The sequence below is a fragment of the Spinacia oleracea genome, chromosome 4 (assembly GCF_020520425.1).
Source record: "Spinacia oleracea cultivar Varoflay chromosome 4, BTI_SOV_V1, whole genome shotgun sequence".
NCBI lineage: Eukaryota > Viridiplantae > Streptophyta > Magnoliopsida > Caryophyllales > Amaranthaceae > Spinacia > Spinacia oleracea.
The window spans coordinates 179,167,810-179,184,986 of record NC_079490.1 but is presented as its reverse complement, the minus strand read 5'-3'; the positions used below and the strand labels follow the sequence as shown (position 1 = coordinate 179,184,986).

At 35.0% G+C, this 17,177-nt stretch overlaps 2 protein-coding genes across 12 annotated transcripts; one reads left to right on the top strand and one right to left on the bottom strand.

Annotated features, from left to right (window-relative positions):
- Positions 1-3,493: 3,493 nt before the first annotated feature.
- LOC110801427 (oligopeptide transporter 4) lies at positions 3,494-10,652 on the top strand. The gene is made up of 6 exons (XM_022006793.2): positions 3,494-4,130; positions 5,786-5,883; positions 7,908-8,480; positions 8,836-9,088; positions 9,337-9,519; positions 9,711-10,652. Exons 1-6 carry the CDS (start codon positions 3,603-3,605, stop codon positions 10,323-10,325), a joined length of 2,250 nt encoding a protein of 749 aa, XP_021862485.1. The 5' UTR covers positions 3,494-3,602; the 3' UTR covers positions 10,326-10,652.
- On the bottom strand, positions 6,208-15,910 carry LOC110801428 (uncharacterized). 11 transcript variants are annotated; one of them, XR_008932500.1, is made up of 14 exons: positions 15,588-15,910; positions 14,789-14,890; positions 14,524-14,689; positions 14,252-14,425; positions 13,216-13,350; positions 12,853-12,935; positions 11,960-12,053; positions 11,741-11,839; positions 9,676-10,355; positions 9,386-9,551; positions 9,155-9,301; positions 8,919-9,071; positions 7,332-7,525; positions 6,208-6,539 (listed from the first exon to the last, which is right to left on the bottom strand). XR_008932500.1 is itself a non-coding variant. In XM_022006797.2 (9 exons), the coding sequence occupies exons 1-8, from the start codon at positions 15,839-15,841 to the stop codon at positions 11,747-11,749; spliced, it is 1,101 nt and encodes a 366-aa protein (XP_021862489.1). In that variant the 5' UTR covers positions 15,842-15,910; the 3' UTR covers positions 6,208-6,539; positions 11,741-11,746. The 11 variants fall into 11 exon arrangements, 2 of the variants coding, with proteins under 2 accessions (XP_021862489.1, XP_021862487.1); XR_008932499.1 differs by having other exon boundaries at positions 9,386-10,355; XR_008932502.1 differs by having other exon boundaries at positions 7,332-7,439; positions 9,386-10,355.
- Positions 15,911-17,177: the final 1,267 nt, after the last annotated feature.

Sequence of the window (17,177 nt, the reverse complement as noted above, 5' to 3'; positions counted from 1 at the left end):
TCTTCTTCCCATTTAAATCGAAATATAACTAAAATACTTCCCATTATGTTTTTTTATTATCTTCTTCTTTGAAAGACCAACCCACTTATTATATTATGGGAGTTTCCCAATAGAAATTTCTTTTTTGTCCCGCATTTATGTATGTGCAAGTTATGGGCCGAAAATAATTGTGTGAATACCCGGATTTTCCAAAATCGTTTTTAGTAACCTTTTTTAGTTTTTTCTACGCACTCTCATCCTTTTCCTAATCAATTTTTCTCATTTTTCCTCTTTTTGGTTTTCCTTTCTTAATACTCCCTAGAAAACAAGATATGTTCATCCATAATAATTACTACTTCCAACTTTTCCAAATAATAAGGAAGAGAAAAGTCTACCTATATTTTCCGCAATCCCACTTGTATGGACCTGGTCCATGCTATAATTAGCGTGGACCAGGGTATTTTTGTAAATTAATTATATCTTCATAATATAGTCATTTCGATAAGAATAACTATTTTATATAAAGAGTAACTATATGTTATGTAAAGTAACTATATCTTCATAATAGTAACTATGAAAAAATAATAATATAGCCATTTCGATAAGAATAACTATTTTATCTAAAGAGTAACTAAATCATATAGAAAAATAATTTTAAGTGTAGAACAATTACTACGAAGTATATTTTAAAATAAACAATATAATGTAGATGCTTTAGAGGTCATATAGTAACTTTTTCGATTATAGTTACTATTATTTCATATATTTACTGAAATAAAAAATGAGTAACTATATCAAAAGTAAGAGTAATTATAACTCTTGAACAATAATTAAGAAAACACTAACCACATGATTAGTTATTTTTAGCTACGACATTCTAATTATTTACATCTATTCAATAAGACACATTAAACTCAAATGTTTTTGAACTAAAAAGTACTAATCGCCACGTCCACGTCCCTTCTTTACACCAACACGTCCTCTCCTTCGACGTCCGCGTCCTCTCTTTTCTCTACCCACGTCCTTGGTTTTCATTGTTGTCAAAATTTTCTTCTTCTTCTTCTCCTGCTTTTGTTTTCCTTGCAGAAGTTATTCTTCACACGACTTCAATTCTAGATGAATCATCTTTGTATTTCTGAATTAATAATATATAAACTAAGTTAATAATTTAACATTTAAAATCCTCTAATTTACCAAAAACAATAATTTAACATTTAAGTGTGAAAAAATGACATAGTAACTGTGTAAAACATATAGTTTCTATTATGCATCATACAGTAACTCTTATAATTAATGATGGTAAGATATTCGTAGAAATGCAGATATAGTTATTGTTATAGTCATATAGTTACTGTCATAATAATATAGTCACTCTTATTACTAATAACATAGAGACAAAAAAAACATAAAAAGAACAAAATGATAACATAGTAACTATTAAAAACATATAGTTACTATTATACATGATATAGTATATTTTCATATTAATGATAATCATATATTAGCAGAGTTGCATTTATAGTTACTATTATGATCATATAGTTAACGTGATCATAACATAGTAACTCTTATTAATAATAACATAGAGGACAACAAAGAACATAAAAAGAACATTATAATATACATAATAATTATATCAAACATATAGTTACTATTATACAAGATATAATACCTATAAATATTATTCATGGTCATGTAGTCACATAGTTGCAGACATAGTTGGTGTGATAATAATATAGTAACTTTATCACTAAAAATATAGAATAACATCAAAAACATGCACAGAACATAATAAATTAAAATAGTAACTATTCCAAACATATAGTAACTATATAAAACATACAAATACTATTGAAGAAAAAAAAAATATGGTAACAAATCATGATAAAATAAATATAGTACCTAATTCAAAAATATAGTAACTATATAAAACATATAGTAACTATATAAAACATGCATATAGAGACTATTATTATAATATAGTAACTATTGTACACATATAGTAACCATTATAATCATATAACCACTATCTAAGAAGCGAACAAAAACATACTCTAAATAACATAGTACATAATGTAATCGTATAGTAACTATTATTTATCAAAAAGTCACTATATACTGTTAACATAATAACTATCTTAAACACATAGTTACTGTTTTAAACTTATAATAACTTTCTAAAAAATATAGTAACTATTTTAAACACATAGTTACTGTTTTAAACTTATAATAACTTTCTAAAAAATATATATAGTAACTATTTTAAACACATAGTTACTGTTTTAAAGTTATAATAACTTTTTAAAAAATATAGTTACTAGCTCTAAAAACCACTACTAAAATAAACACAACGAACATTCCAATGACTATTAAAAATACTATTTCGCAACATAAATTAAAGGTAACTATATTATTTATATAATAAACATGTGAAACACTAACCTCAATTTCAACAAAACAACAAACATTTCAAATCACTCAACAAAATAATAACCGTTGTACACATATAGTAACTATTGTACACATATAGTAACCATTAAAATTACATAGTACCTCTTTAAACCACATAGTTACTGTATTACTCATACAGTTACTATTTAAAACCGTGAAGTCACTAATCGAATTCGCGAAGTGAAAACGATATTTCGGCAAAACACAAACATTAATTTCTCCAAAACAACAAATATTATCAATTATAAAATAAAAATAGACTTAAAATTCTTTAAAAAACAACAAACCGAGATGTGATCTCTAAAAATTCTTGCAAAGATTTGCAGACGAGCGCAAATTCTCCGATTCGGTTTCGGCAACTACGAACCTCCTTCTTGATCTACTACTTCCCCAAATTTTCCTCATCTAATAGATCCAATTGTAAGAATTGTAAGATAATTACGAAGAAAATTGAACAAAACCTAGAAATTTGGGCTAAATTTTGAAAAGCATAGAGAGAAAATGAAGAGAGAGAAATGAAAGAGAAATGAACAGAATGTAGATCTGAAATTTTGAAAAATAAAAAAAGTTTAAAGCGTATATAAAGTGGGCTAGACACAAATCGCATTTAAACTCTACAAAACACATAGTAACTCTTTAAAACACATAGTTACTATAATACGCATATAGTTACTATTTAAAATCACAAAATAACTGTCACGTGACAGTTACACATATTGCCCATACAAATTACTCCGTTGCCCTGGTCCACGTTAAGTTAGCATGGACCAGGTTTATATTAGTGTAAATATATTTTCCGTCATGAATTCCAGTTTCACATTTATTTTATTTTTTATCGTACTCAGCAACACCAACTATACAGAACTTGAAAACATTTAACGTTGTTATGAGGACAAAGCCAATCAAACCACCATCACAAACAAAAATGGAGAAATTCTACATGTGACATGTCCAAAATTTAAAATTGGAATATTATTTTAGTTTTCAATTAGTTGTCATATCATCATCACTCAAAAGATAAAAATATATAAATCCAACTACACCTACCTTATATAGTTATATAAACTCTCACATACACACACATACTACCAAGAAAAGAAAAGAAAAGAAAAAAAGATCCACCATCCTTACCACCCCACTCTAGTAGGAACTCCATTTCCCTCCATCACTCCATGGGTTCCTTAGAACTCCCACTCTCCACCCAAACCCACCAACCCGACCCAGAAAAACCCAAACATGATATCGACGACGACTACATCTCCCCGATCGAGGAAGTCCGTCTAACCGTGACCAACACTGACGACCCAAACCTACCCGTATGGACCTTCCGGATGTGGTTCTTGGGCCTTCTATCATGTGGGGTACTATCATTCCTTAACCAATTCTTTTCTTACAGGACCGAACCCCTCATTATAACCCAAATCACGGTTCAAGTAGCAACCCTACCCATTGGTCATTTCTTGGCTCGTATCTTACCCCAGACCCAGTTTCGAATCCCCGGGTTTGGATCCAGGAAATTTTCTCTTAATCCGGGCCCGTTTAATGTGAAAGAGCATGTTTTGATAACCATATTTGCTAATGCTGGAAGTGCATTTGGAAATGGATCAGCTTATGCTGTTAGTATAGTCAATATTATTAAGGCGTTCTATAAGCGGAATATCTCCTTCTTGGCTGCTTGGATCCTCATTATCACCACTCAGGTCTGTATTATTCCTCCGTTTTTTAAATTTTTCTCTGGTAATATAAGCTAACTAGCTAACCCTTGAGTAGTTTAATACTTCCTCTGTTCTTTTTTAAATGACACAATTATTTAGGCACGTTTGTCAATGCATGATTTCAAACATTAATATCTTCAATTATAGATAAGAAAAAATTATAAAAATTTGATATTTAAAAAGTATTTATTGAGACGAATCTAATAAGACCCCACACGCCTATGTTTTTTCTTAAGTATAAATCACAAAAGGAAGTCAAAGGAGCTTGTGTGAATAGTAAAACCCAATTGTGTCATAAATAAAAACGGAGGAAGTATCTACCTAGAACGTCTAAAATTCCCTTATTTTTTTATTCTCTTTTTATTTCGCGCACTTAAAAAGTCTAAAAAAATATGCATACACATCATATACATAAACACTAGTACTCTATATAAGGGAAGAAATATGATTTGGTTTACAAATTAGAAAGAATCTCAGGAAAAGGATATGATTTCGGTCATAATTGACTGTTGGATTCCTGAGATGCTTTGAACCAATATTAATTAATTCATTATTAGTCTTCCATTAAGCTAAGCTCCTAGCTGACCAATGAAACAAATACGGTCCTAACAATTTACTCCCTCCGTCCCTTAATACTCGCACCGGTTTGCAAACCAAATTTGAATTGACTTATTAATTTAATGGGTGTTTGTTGATAGTGGGGTATTTTTTTAATATAGTTAGACGGAAATGGGTAAGGGGTGGGGAGTGGTGAGTGGTGAGTGGGGGGTGTGGATTTTTAAATGATTTTTTGTAGGGAGTAGGGGTGTAGGTGAGGTAGTAGGTAAGTGTGAGAAATAATATAATATTGGTAAAGATTTCCATTTATAAAAGCAATGCAAGTATTAAGGGCCGACCCGAAAAGGAAAGCGGTGCGAGTATTAAGGGACAGAGGGAGTAGGATATTTTATCATAGAAGTATAAATTTGTCCTATACAAAAAAATTTGTCATGTTTAGACATATAATTATGTCTAGTCACAATTATTGATTTTTGTTCTGTGAATGAACTAGAAGGATAATATCATAATAATATTACGGAGTACGATGGAAGAGAGGGAATTGAAACCTACGGAAGTATGATCTATTATAAAACACAAACTTATAAACCGAAATTTAAGGACTATATGCTAGATTAATTATTTTAAGAATACAATTGCCCAAAAAAATGGGCAACTGGTCACATACAGTCATACTGGAGTGCTCTTATCAGATATTGGCAATGTACAATTAATTAAAAGTGATGCGGTCCATCTTGGTTGTTTGTTGCCTATTATAAAGGCCCACTGTCGACATAATTTTAGCTGCTCGGCAGGGGCAAAAAAATGAGCTAAGAAGAAATTAGATACTCCATATTTACTACGCATTTGTTTTTTGTTTTTTTTTTGGATGAATAATAAGAAGAATAATGTATTAGGAGTTCCTCTCCACTCGAGGGTTAGTCCCAAGTAATAATTTATTAAGAATAGAAACTAACAAGGTTCTACAAACATATGCGTATTAATAAGATGTTTGGCATTTGCAATCCAGTTTGCTGCTCTGTTGACTTCTATCATTTGATTCTAAATTTTAGAAATATTTATGTTTTCGGTTATTTTTTCAGGTATTAGGATACGGTTGGGCAGGTCTGATGAGGAAATATGTGGTAGAGCCTGCTCATATGTGGTGGCCAAACACTCTTGTCCAAGTCTCTCTTTTCAGGCAAGTTCCATTACCGTTGCTGGTAATCCGTATAGCAGTTTACTACCTCCGTTTCATATTTAGTCCTGTTTTTCATCTCGTGTGTTTCATGTTAGCCATGTACACAAATGTCTCTCAGTCTAGTAGGGTCGTTAATCTTACTCTTACCCAACCAAACGTACGCAATAGTCTTAGAGTAAATTCCATTTGGTAACGTCGACCTTGACATCAAAATCTAAAGGAACTATGACATCAACATCTATAGGAACTATAACATCAGAATATGACATCGGAGTAACGTCGATAACACCCAATACACCGATCAATTATACGGAGTACTTCATATACCTGAAACTACATATAATAACAATTAAGTAATAGTAACAATAACAATAGAGAATCATTTTAAACAAATTACAACATATAATAACAATTAACTTAGGACTTGACTGTGCTAAAACAGGACGAGAGAGTGTCAAAACTTGCACGGATGTTCGTCTTCTTAACAAGAATAAGAGCAAAAATGAGCTTACAAATTTCCCTATTTGAACAAATAAAAATGATAGTGTTTTGGGCATCGTCAAAACACAAAATCCTCTTGAAATGTGCACCCAAAACCCAGTTAATATCTCACAGCAGACGAAATACTGCATTCCTGCAGGCTGCAACTGCAAAAACTGGGGAGAAATATGAAAGCAAATTAGCAACTTGTTAGAAGAAAAAAAAAGTGGCTGTTATTGCTCCTAGTAGTTCAACGGTTCTACCCTATCACTCTCATATATTTGCCCCACTGGCCTCGTTGAAAATTTATTAATCAATTCATCCCGTATATCAAACAGTGGAATTTAATTAAAAAATAATTAAAATTTACAAGTAGGCCATTTCGTCAGAGGTGTGAAGCTACAAGAAACAAAGTACTCTCTATAATTTAGCAAATGTGAATAGCTCAACTAATTAGGCAATTAGTATGCCCAAGCGAGATACGGTGACATACTTGGAAATTATTCGAATAACTGTAATTCATAAATGTGAAATATAGAGTGGAAGAGGACTTCAACAAGATAAGAAAATAAAGTATCATAATCCAAGATAAGGATTAGATAATTAGAGTATGCCATTAGTCAACGATGGCTGCATGCCAAACTAATGGTCCAACAAGAACTACTAGTCTACTACTACATACTCAGAAAATAGTAAAAGCAACGTTAATGTATAGTGCATAGTTTTTCCACTTGCAATAAATAGGTGTACCGTGTACGTGCACGCAAATGTATAGAGTGAAATCCAAGGTTAAGGTTAAGGTTAAGGTTAAGGTTAAGGTTAAGGTCAAGGTCAAGGTCTAGTTTGATGGCTAACCAGCTCAAACTCTGAGTCAAAGTTACTACCAAAATGTCCAAAATCAATGGGAAATTTAACGGGTGTTCAGATGGACATGTGAGCAACTGTAATATGTAAACATCAACACTAACCTTGGGAAGCTTCGGAGACGTATGAATGGGTTAGGAGAAAGAATTAATGAATCAGAATATCCCAAAAATGAAACCCGGAATGCTTGTATATACGCCCAAATCAACTGTCTGATATATCATAAATGTGTCAGTGCCATGATCACAATCCCCGATTCCAATAATATGTACAGGCATGTTACTTTGTGCTGCTAAATCTGTGACCGGAAGAAAACAGTAAATAGATCCATTCAGGGAAGATTAAAGAAATAAAGCAACCCGATCCACATTGCAGTAACAGTAACACTTGAAAACAGATAATTACACATCATTAAAATATTATAAATATATGAATCTAAACAACTAATTATGACCTTCTGAATTAAGCAACTGAAACTTCAAAACAATTTAACTGCAGCTGATCAAACAGCAATGAAACAGACTTTGGCCTAAACTAACTAGGTTAGCAGAGTCGCAAGACTCTCAACAGTTGTATATACTCTAGCAGAGAACTTTCACATCACAAATTGGCACAAGAATCCAAATTTTAATGAATGCCTACCCTAACATCAGTACTGGCTTCTTTTTCATTTTATGCAGAGCCTTGCACGAGAAGGATGACAAAGAAGAAAGGCGCACATCAAGGGCAAAGTTCTTTGTAATTGCACTAACATGCAGCTTCTTGTGGTATGCAGTCCCGGGTTACTTGTTCTCAACTGTCACAAGCATATCGTGGGTGTGCTGGGTATTCTCCAGATCTGTGACAGCCCAACAACTAGGCTCAGGCATGAAAGGTCTTGGTCTTGGAGCCATAACACTAGACTGGTCCGCTGTAGCCGCCTTTTTACTAAGCCCCCTCATAACCCCATTCTTTGCCATCGCAAATGTCTGCGTAGGTTATGTTCTGATAATATACATCTTCATTCCCATAGCTTACTGGGGACTGGACTTGTATAGTGCTCGCACGTTTCCCATTTTCTCCTCACATTTATTCTCAGAACATGGTCAAATATATAATATATCAGCAATTGTCAACGACAAATTTGAGCTAGATTTGGCACAATATGGGAATCAAGGAAAAATCCATATGAGCACATTTTTTGCTCTGACCTATGGCTTTGGATTCGCCACCATAGCTGCAACTCTTACTCATGTGGGATTCTTCTACGGAAGGTAAAAATATACTTAAGACGTTTTGTTGACCTCTTTTTCAGAACAGATGTGTTCTAATCATCAAACTTCTCTCAACTCCAATTTTGTTTCATGGTATCAAGAATAGTTCAGTTTACAGTTAATTTTCTGATATTGAGTAGGTAGAATTAAGCATCATATTCCAGTCAGTTGTTACTACAAAGCCAGCTTATTGAGTCGCACTAATTGGGCTTAAGTTACTCTAGGTTTAAGTAGTTCTTGTTACTTAAAGCCCAAATTTTGCAGAGTAAGAATATTATATTTAAAGTAAAACATTTTTCACTGAGGGGTAGGTAATGTAAAAGAATGACAACAGTATCGAATGTCCAATAAACAGGGAGATCATCGAAAGATACCAAGCATCCTACAAAAGCAAGGAGGATATCCACACGAAACTGATGAAGAAGTATGAAGACATACCAGCATGGTGGTTCTACATACTTCTTGGGTTGACAATAACAATTTCTTTTCTGCTCTCTATCTTCTTGAAAGACCAAGTTCAAATTCCTTGGTGGGCTCTACTCTTTGCTTGTAGCATAGCGTTTGTTTTCACTCTTCCCATCAGCATCATAACTGCCACAACAAACGTGGTAAGTGGTAACATACTCCAGTATGTCAATAATTATCCCTACTCCTTATAATTGAGAAATATTTACCTCTGTTTAATTTTAAGCATCATCATCATATATAATTTCCTGCAGATCTCACTTTTTATTCATTCATCGTATAAGACTCTGGAACCATTTCCCAATCTAGTGTCTAGAAATTCCCATTTTGGTGTTAACTCAATACCAAGAAGTATCCTGAAAGTTATTCACACTTTTCATGCTCTCTGCAGACACCAGGATTGAACATAATAACAGAGTATGTTATGGGACTCATATTACCAGGAAAACCAATTGCCAACGTCTGCTTCAAAGTCTATGGTTACATGAGCATGTCACAAGCTGTTTCTTTCCTCAGCGATTTCAAGCTAGGCCACTACATGAAGATCCCACCAAGATCAATGTTTTTGGTTCAGGTATAGCTCTCACCTAGTTATTAACTTGGATTCTGCATCCAGATCACACATCTCCCACACTAAAGTAAGACTACAGCTAGTCAAGTATTTCCAGTGTCATTTACCATTTATCCCGGTCATATTTATAGTTTTTTACTTTTATAGATAACATCGTACCTTACTCTTGTAGACCTTTTTATATGATCTTTCAGTTCATAGGAACCATTTTTGCTGGTACCATCAACATTTCAGTAGCGTGGTGGTTGCTCAACTCAATTCACAATATATGCGACGATAGTCTGCTTCCAGCTGACAGTCCTTGGACTTGTCCTGGTGACCGTGTATTTTTTGATGCTTCTGTTATATGGGGCCTGGTTGGTCCTAAGAGGATTTTTGGGGATCTTGGAACGTACAAAGCCATGAACTGGTTCTTCATTGGAGGGGCAATAGGACCGATTATAGTTTGGCTCTTTCACAAAGCGTTCCCTAAGCAATCATGGATTCCATTGATTAACCTTCCTGTACTTCTTGGGGCTACAGCCTATATGCCACCAGCAACAACTGTAAACTACAATGCCTGGATCATAGTTGGAACAATTTTCAACTTCTTTGTTTTCCGTTACCGGAAGCAATGGTGGCAAAGGTACAATTACATTCTTTCAGCGGCTTTAGATGCTGGGGTTGCCTTCATGGCAGTTCTGTTGTACTTCTCACTAGGTATGGAGAATAAAAGTTTGACCTGGTGGGGTACAAATGGCGAGCACTGCAATCTAGCAACATGTCCAACAGCCAAGGGCATAGTGGTTGATGGATGCCCTATCCACTAGTTCTTGTACATCTATAGAATCTTCTGTATACTTCAGTTTGATAGAGTACAGGGTATTAGTGTGAGAGTGTGAATTCTTTTGACAAGAATCTGGGGAAGAACCCAGGTGCAATATGTACATTCACATCTCAATTTTAGGGTAGCAACAGATCACTTTTTAATTAAGAAAGACACAAGTATTTATACAGTATACTCTATACAAAGTGAACAGTACCCTCCCTTTTCCCTTCTCTTTTCAGATAAGGATGTATAGAGAACTTAGACACACTATTTGTACTTCCATAGCCTGCTACTTCTATTTTCTAAGGGATTCATAGGATTAGATAGAGATGCATGGTATCCCTAGTTATGGTTATTGATAATTTATTGTTGTCCGTCGTCCAATCCTAATCTGCATTTGTGGTAAAATGTTGCCCTAGACTCTTTAATATTGCTATTTTCTTGATTTAAAGTTGTAATCATACAAACAACCCTTTTATTGGTTACTTATTGTCTTGACCGTTTAATTGATAGTAGTAAAGAACATTGTTTACTTCCCTAACTATATTTTTAGTTGGTGAACATTAGGTTTTGATAGGAGTGCGATTTAGCCTGTGAGTGTGAAGCAAAGAAGACTTTGACACTCTGTGTGACCCAACTCGAATGCCTCACGGGTCATATTAAACAAATTTCAAGGGGGGGGGGGGGGGAGAAGATTAGAAAGTTATATAGAAATATTTCCTTTAATTAGAAAGTAGAGATTACTTCAAAACATTTTAAACTCGAATGAGTTAAGTGAGGCAGAAGAGGTATAAACGAATCCACTGGTAGTCAAAAACCATTAAGGTAGTGTCTCGAAACCTATATTTCATTTGAGTTTAATCATTTCAAATGTGGGGATTGAAAATTTGAAATGTTGGCACTCAATTCCAAATCCAGTGTTTGGCAAATATCCAGGTGCTCCAAAAAGTTAAGTTAGTACAGATCTTGACAGTCACAAAACTCACAATTTTTTCCACTGGAAATGGCGGGAGAGATATTCCAAGTAAGGAAAAGCATTGCAGCAAGAAATAGGCTGTCAATATCAAGACACTCCATCAAGAAATAATTATCACATTATGTCAAGAGTCAAGCCCCTCATAATTAAGGAAGTGACATGACTTGACTATAGGCCACTTTGATAGTTAGACCACCCTAAATTTCTACACCATTTCCAATCCTTCAATATAAATAGGGATAATTTAGGGGATTCAATTGCAAACCACCACTATTTTAAGAAAGGTGACAGCTTCCTTGGACACCCCGAAATGGGGATGCGAGAAATGTTACTATTAATTACGGACAAAGGGGAGTATACAGATCCATGCAAGCTGCAAACATATACGTAGTATAATGTAGGCCAACACTTTCTTATGTACAAGGGATATAAGATAATACCTACAATTAACTTGACAAATTGACTGAGAGCCACTGGTTATATTCATCCATCCTTATGATGAAGGAGCTAGAACTAGGCAAACCTCCACCACCATATGCCTACAAAATAAAGAAGCAAAGAAAAAAGAAAAACTAATTACAGGGCTTCATCTCAAGCATCCAAAAAGACTGAAACTCAAAGGTGGAAAGGAAAAGGAACACGATTTCTATAGAAAATACCTTTGCAATCTCAGAGGTGTCCGTATTTCCATCCATACTTCTCAGACACACTTTCAGGTTCTTACGTTGCATGAAAACTACAGCTCCTATAGACCTGGGCAAGAAGATATTCCAGAAGATGGCAATGAATAAAAGTAATTTCATACAATGTGCAGCAAGGGTTGGCACAGGGCCTGCTGGCTCATGTGCTAATCGTACCATTAAGTAGTATAACTAGTATTCTATAAAAACAGAATTATTTTTACATAAGTTGCGTTGCCTGCCCTTTTTTTATAAACAAAACATTTCATTTTGATCTTTGTAGGAAGTATTAATGACTAAATACTAACTAATTATGTTGGAGTATTAGTAAGTTACTAATGTATTTTTTGTAATAAACGAACAGTTTGAAAACGTTATTTTAAGTGAATAACAAACTAAATAAAAATTGGATGGGGGGAGGGGGGGGGGGGGGGGGGGGGAGAATATGAAGGGCCACTAGCCATGCCGTGCTATACCATTCTCCCAAACCTTTGACTCGTGCCCGCATATCATGAACATCTATTGATGTGATTTCCATTACAGGTTTCCAGACAGGGGCAAAACCATAAATTAATCATGGGTGGGTGGGGGGGGGGGGGGCAAAAGTTAACATTTGATTTTTATAACAATGCAAAACAAAACAAAAAATTGAGAAAAAAACAAGTATAAAGTAAGGGAGGCATGATTCGAACCTTGTACCCTCAACAACTTCAAACTTTCAAGATAAAATTACCACTTGAGCTATATGAGACATGTGTTTTATAATGTATATTTAATTTTTGAATATATCATGGGGGAGGCCATGGCCCCCGCCAACCCCCCTGAATTCCGCCCCTGTTTCCAGATTGACAATGCTGATTTTGAGAAGTTACCTTAAGCCAGCTGCAGCACTCTTCAAACTAAGTTCTTTCCCAATTTCATCGCTCAGGTCTGGATTGCTATCAGCTCTAACTCCCTGTAAAGATGAATTTAAAAAATCATAATAGTTTAGAAGGAAACATATCAAATAAAAAGTGGGAATGTTTTGGCCTTAAAACAATGACTATATGAAATTTTCAGCTGGCATTTCTTTTTTGCAGTCATGATATCTCCTTTTTGTTTTCCTTTGGTACCATCAAAGGGAATCAGATAAAAGTCATAAACAATTTATGAACGCCAAACATGGTTCAGCAAGAAAAACAGGGTATGTCAAATATAATACTGATTTGAAAGTATGAGATCTGCCCAAAAGTTACCAGGCACTCCCCATAGAATCCTCGACCTAGCCGAAGTTTAAAAGATTTTTCTAGAAATACTTTTGCCGCATCTTTTCGAGTTGAAATATTGGAATTTCCCTTGGTAATCAGTTCCGTAACATTCATCTCCAGTAGCTGCATTCAAGCAGTAATTATCAAGTTTGTCAAAGAAGAAACACATGATCAAATCCATGCAATCCTACCCAAACACAATTATAATACTCATCAGTACGCTAAGTTATTGAGGAAATAAATGTTGTTTTGGCAGCCTCACAGAAAATAATCAAAAAATTCTCAGAAAAAATATCTTCTGGCAAAGAAAAAACTTTCATTACATTTTACAAGTAAAAGAAGTGCATCAAGTACTTAAAAGGAAGACCATCAATTACATAAAAGAATGACACCAGTTGGAGGACACAAACATGAATCTGTCCCAAAAGGCCTTCCTATAGAATATATATATTCTCATTCTTCCCCAAACAAATAAAACCCGAAAAATGGCCAAGCACACCAGCCACCATAGAGACTGTCTTCCCTTATTCCCCCTAAGCTGACATGGCAGAATGCGGATAATAGTAGGCTACTTTATGCAGGTAAACATCGGATCCTCTAAAAATAGGAGGTAACTGAAGTATAAGCAGGTAAACTATGCAAAGACAAAATCAAGACCCCACGCAAAAGCCTAACCCACCAAACTCATCCTTTTATTTCAATTATATGAAGGTGTACATGCATTTGCAGGAAATCATTGGTTGTAAAAATATAGAATGTGAGTATGTGACACAGGGTGTCCTTCCTAGCTGAATCTCAGTCTATACATGGAGGTGCAACATGGTCCGTATAGTACTAATATATGATCACAATGTGTTGCTCCAGACCAATTTTGACAAAAAAAAAAATACTATACCATTAAGGCTACAGGTACAAAATTAAACAGAATCAGGGAAACAGTTTCATAAAAAATTAAAAATGATTACAAGAGCCCCATGATCCAATATAGGAATGAATTTTCATGTCCAGAACTTTCCCTACACACCTGGTCAAACATGTGTGGATTAACGATACAGTTCAACTTCGACCTCCATTCTGAAATCCCAATACTAAAAGCCTGAATGTCAGGCAACCTCCATCGACGTAGATCTCCATCTTCAAGATAGTTCAAGAGTAGTTCTATACGACCATTTGAGTTTAGCAAACTACTAGCCACACCCTGCATCAGAAAAAGTAGATGATGTTTCTTTAAAGAATCATTAAGTGTAAGTGCTGCACATGTCATAAGGAAAGATGCCAGATGAGAAAATGACCAACATTTCCAACAGGTGATTTCATGCATTCAGGCTGGCTTGAAAAATATTCAAAAACGGCCCTTGAGCTACTCCTCCCAACATCAACATGAAACGTTAGTTTCCCAGAACAATCCTCGACTGAAGGAATCTTTGGAAGTGTCAATTTTCTATGATCGAAGCATATCACTCTGATATCACAAGTCAGAGAAAACAAAAGGTCAACCTCCCAATGCAAGAAGCTGCTTTATACTTATAGAGCAATCCAATGACAAAGGGTATGAGCTTACTCGCAAGCTGTCCTCCGCCAAAGCTCCACAGCAAATCCTTTCGGGCCAATGAAATCAAGGAAATAGCATGTCTTGAGTCCTTCATAACACAGATCTTCAACCCTATTATCACGGACATCAAAGTTCAGCATAATAAAAGCTGAGTAAGACACCCTGTAAAACATGTATACAACTCCCATAAAAGCCAACATCCAAAAAAAAGGGGAGAATTATACCCTGGTATTCCACAATCCCATTTACTGCAAATTACTCACAGGGAGTTGTATTTTTTTCTTTTCAGTAATACACCTAATTATAGCATAGTAGTGAACAAAATTTGAATTTTTTACGCCTAATATCATAAATTGTACAAGTCGAATCAGATCATTTCAAATACAATCAAATAGGCATGATCATACAATAATTTGTTCCAAAATTTCAATATCATTTAACTGAATTTCTGCATCTACAACCATCACAACAAAAATGACCTAGAAGTAAAATCAAACGCAAATTACATAATCATTCTTCGAATCCTTCTTTTCACAACAGCCAAACTAAAACAGACAGAATTAAAATTGAACCCAAAAAAAAAAAAAGCAAAACTCCCAGTAGTTTCTAGTGATACACATGATTCTAGCATAACAATGAACATTTTCAATACTCCTAATCAATTTAGCTTAAAGTTGGAAAAGTGGTGAAGTAAAATTAGTGCACTTAATAATTTAGTAGTCGTATTAGGTAATTAATTAGTTAAAGATATTGCATGAATGGTAAAATTGACAACAAAATTGCAACGGTAATTCAGTGAGAGATAAACCTGAAAGGTATGACGGAGGAAAACGGGAGGAGGAGGCAAGGGCGGCGGAGGTGAGAGTGGAAGAGGTGAGCGAAGAGAGCTGAATAAGCACCGGAAAATGAAGGGTAGTTGTACAGCGCTACTACTGGCGTTTTCTCCTCGGCAGCTCTTGCGATTGCCTCTAGTGTCGCATCTGATCGTAGTTGCCGGAGTTGTTGGAACGACGACGGTGATGATGGGTTTCTCCGGCAGCTAAAGAGGAGAGATATTGCCATTACTACGAGCACCAAACGAAACGATTCAACATGTAGTTACTGAAAAACGGCTGAAATTGGTTTTATTCTGGTTTTTAGTGTGGAGCGCCAAAAGTCGCCTTATATTACTCAAAATCGCCCTACTGTTTTCCCTTATTTTCCAGTAGTATCCTTACTTAATCTTACTTTTCAATTATCTCCCACCACCGCTGGCCACCATTGCCGACCACTACCTCCGGCCACCACCATCACTTCGTCGGCGACAAAATGACCGAGTCTTCACAAGAGTTCTTTTTTTTTGTCCGGAATTTTTTTAAGAAACTTATGCATTTTTAGCTTGTACTATGGTACAGAATTATGAGTGTTTAGCTTCGACCATGATATTGTCTTATGCAATTTAAGCTTGTATCATGGAAGGAGCTTAAAATTCATAAGCCCGTACCATGGAAGGAGCTTAAAATTCATAAGCCCGTACCATGGAAGAAGCTAAAAATTCATAGGTCTCTATTTTTTTTCCTATTACATTAAATCAAATGCAACAATAAATCAAAACTTAAATAATATAGACTTATGAATATTTACAGGCTTATGAATTTTTTAGCTCCTTCCATGGTACAAGCTTAAACTGCATAAGTCAATACCATAGTCGAATCTAAATACTGATAAGTCTGTACCATGGTACAAGCTTAAAATTCATAAGCCTGTACCATGGTACAAGCTAAAAATGCATAAGTTTCTAAAAAAATCCCGGACAAAAAAAAACCTCTTGTGAAGACTCGGCCATTTTGTCGCCGACGACGTGATGGTGGCGGTGGTGGTCGGAGGTGGTGGCCGGAGGTGGTGGTTAGATTGGGGGTGGGAATGTAAGAGGGTAAATGAGGGGGGTAAATAAAGGAGGGTATATGGGTAAATGAATGGGGGGTTTTGAGTAATATGAGGCGGGAAATAGTAAGCCCATTTTTAATTCGTTGTAATGGGAATCGGTAGACATCAGTTTCGAAGGAAGTCCGTGCAGCTAGAGGCAAGTACTAAATACAGTATAAATAATTCTAAATGTAGAACAAGTTAATGAAATTTAGAAATTTTACAAGACAAAAATACCCTTATTTTATTAATACACTTTCTTCAGCCTCAGCACTTTTTCGTTCTTCTTCCCTGACACTATTTCCCCCTCAACAAACACTCTAGAATTCATTTCTCCCTCCTTGCTGGTAAGATTTTTGTTGTTTAATTGTTGCTCATTCATCCTCCCTCATTTGCTATGGTAAGATCTTTCAAATTGTTGATTGACCTTTATCATTTTCGCCGGGTAAACGAGTCTGCCGAAAACGTTTTTCGGAAGTTAAAGATAGGCTGT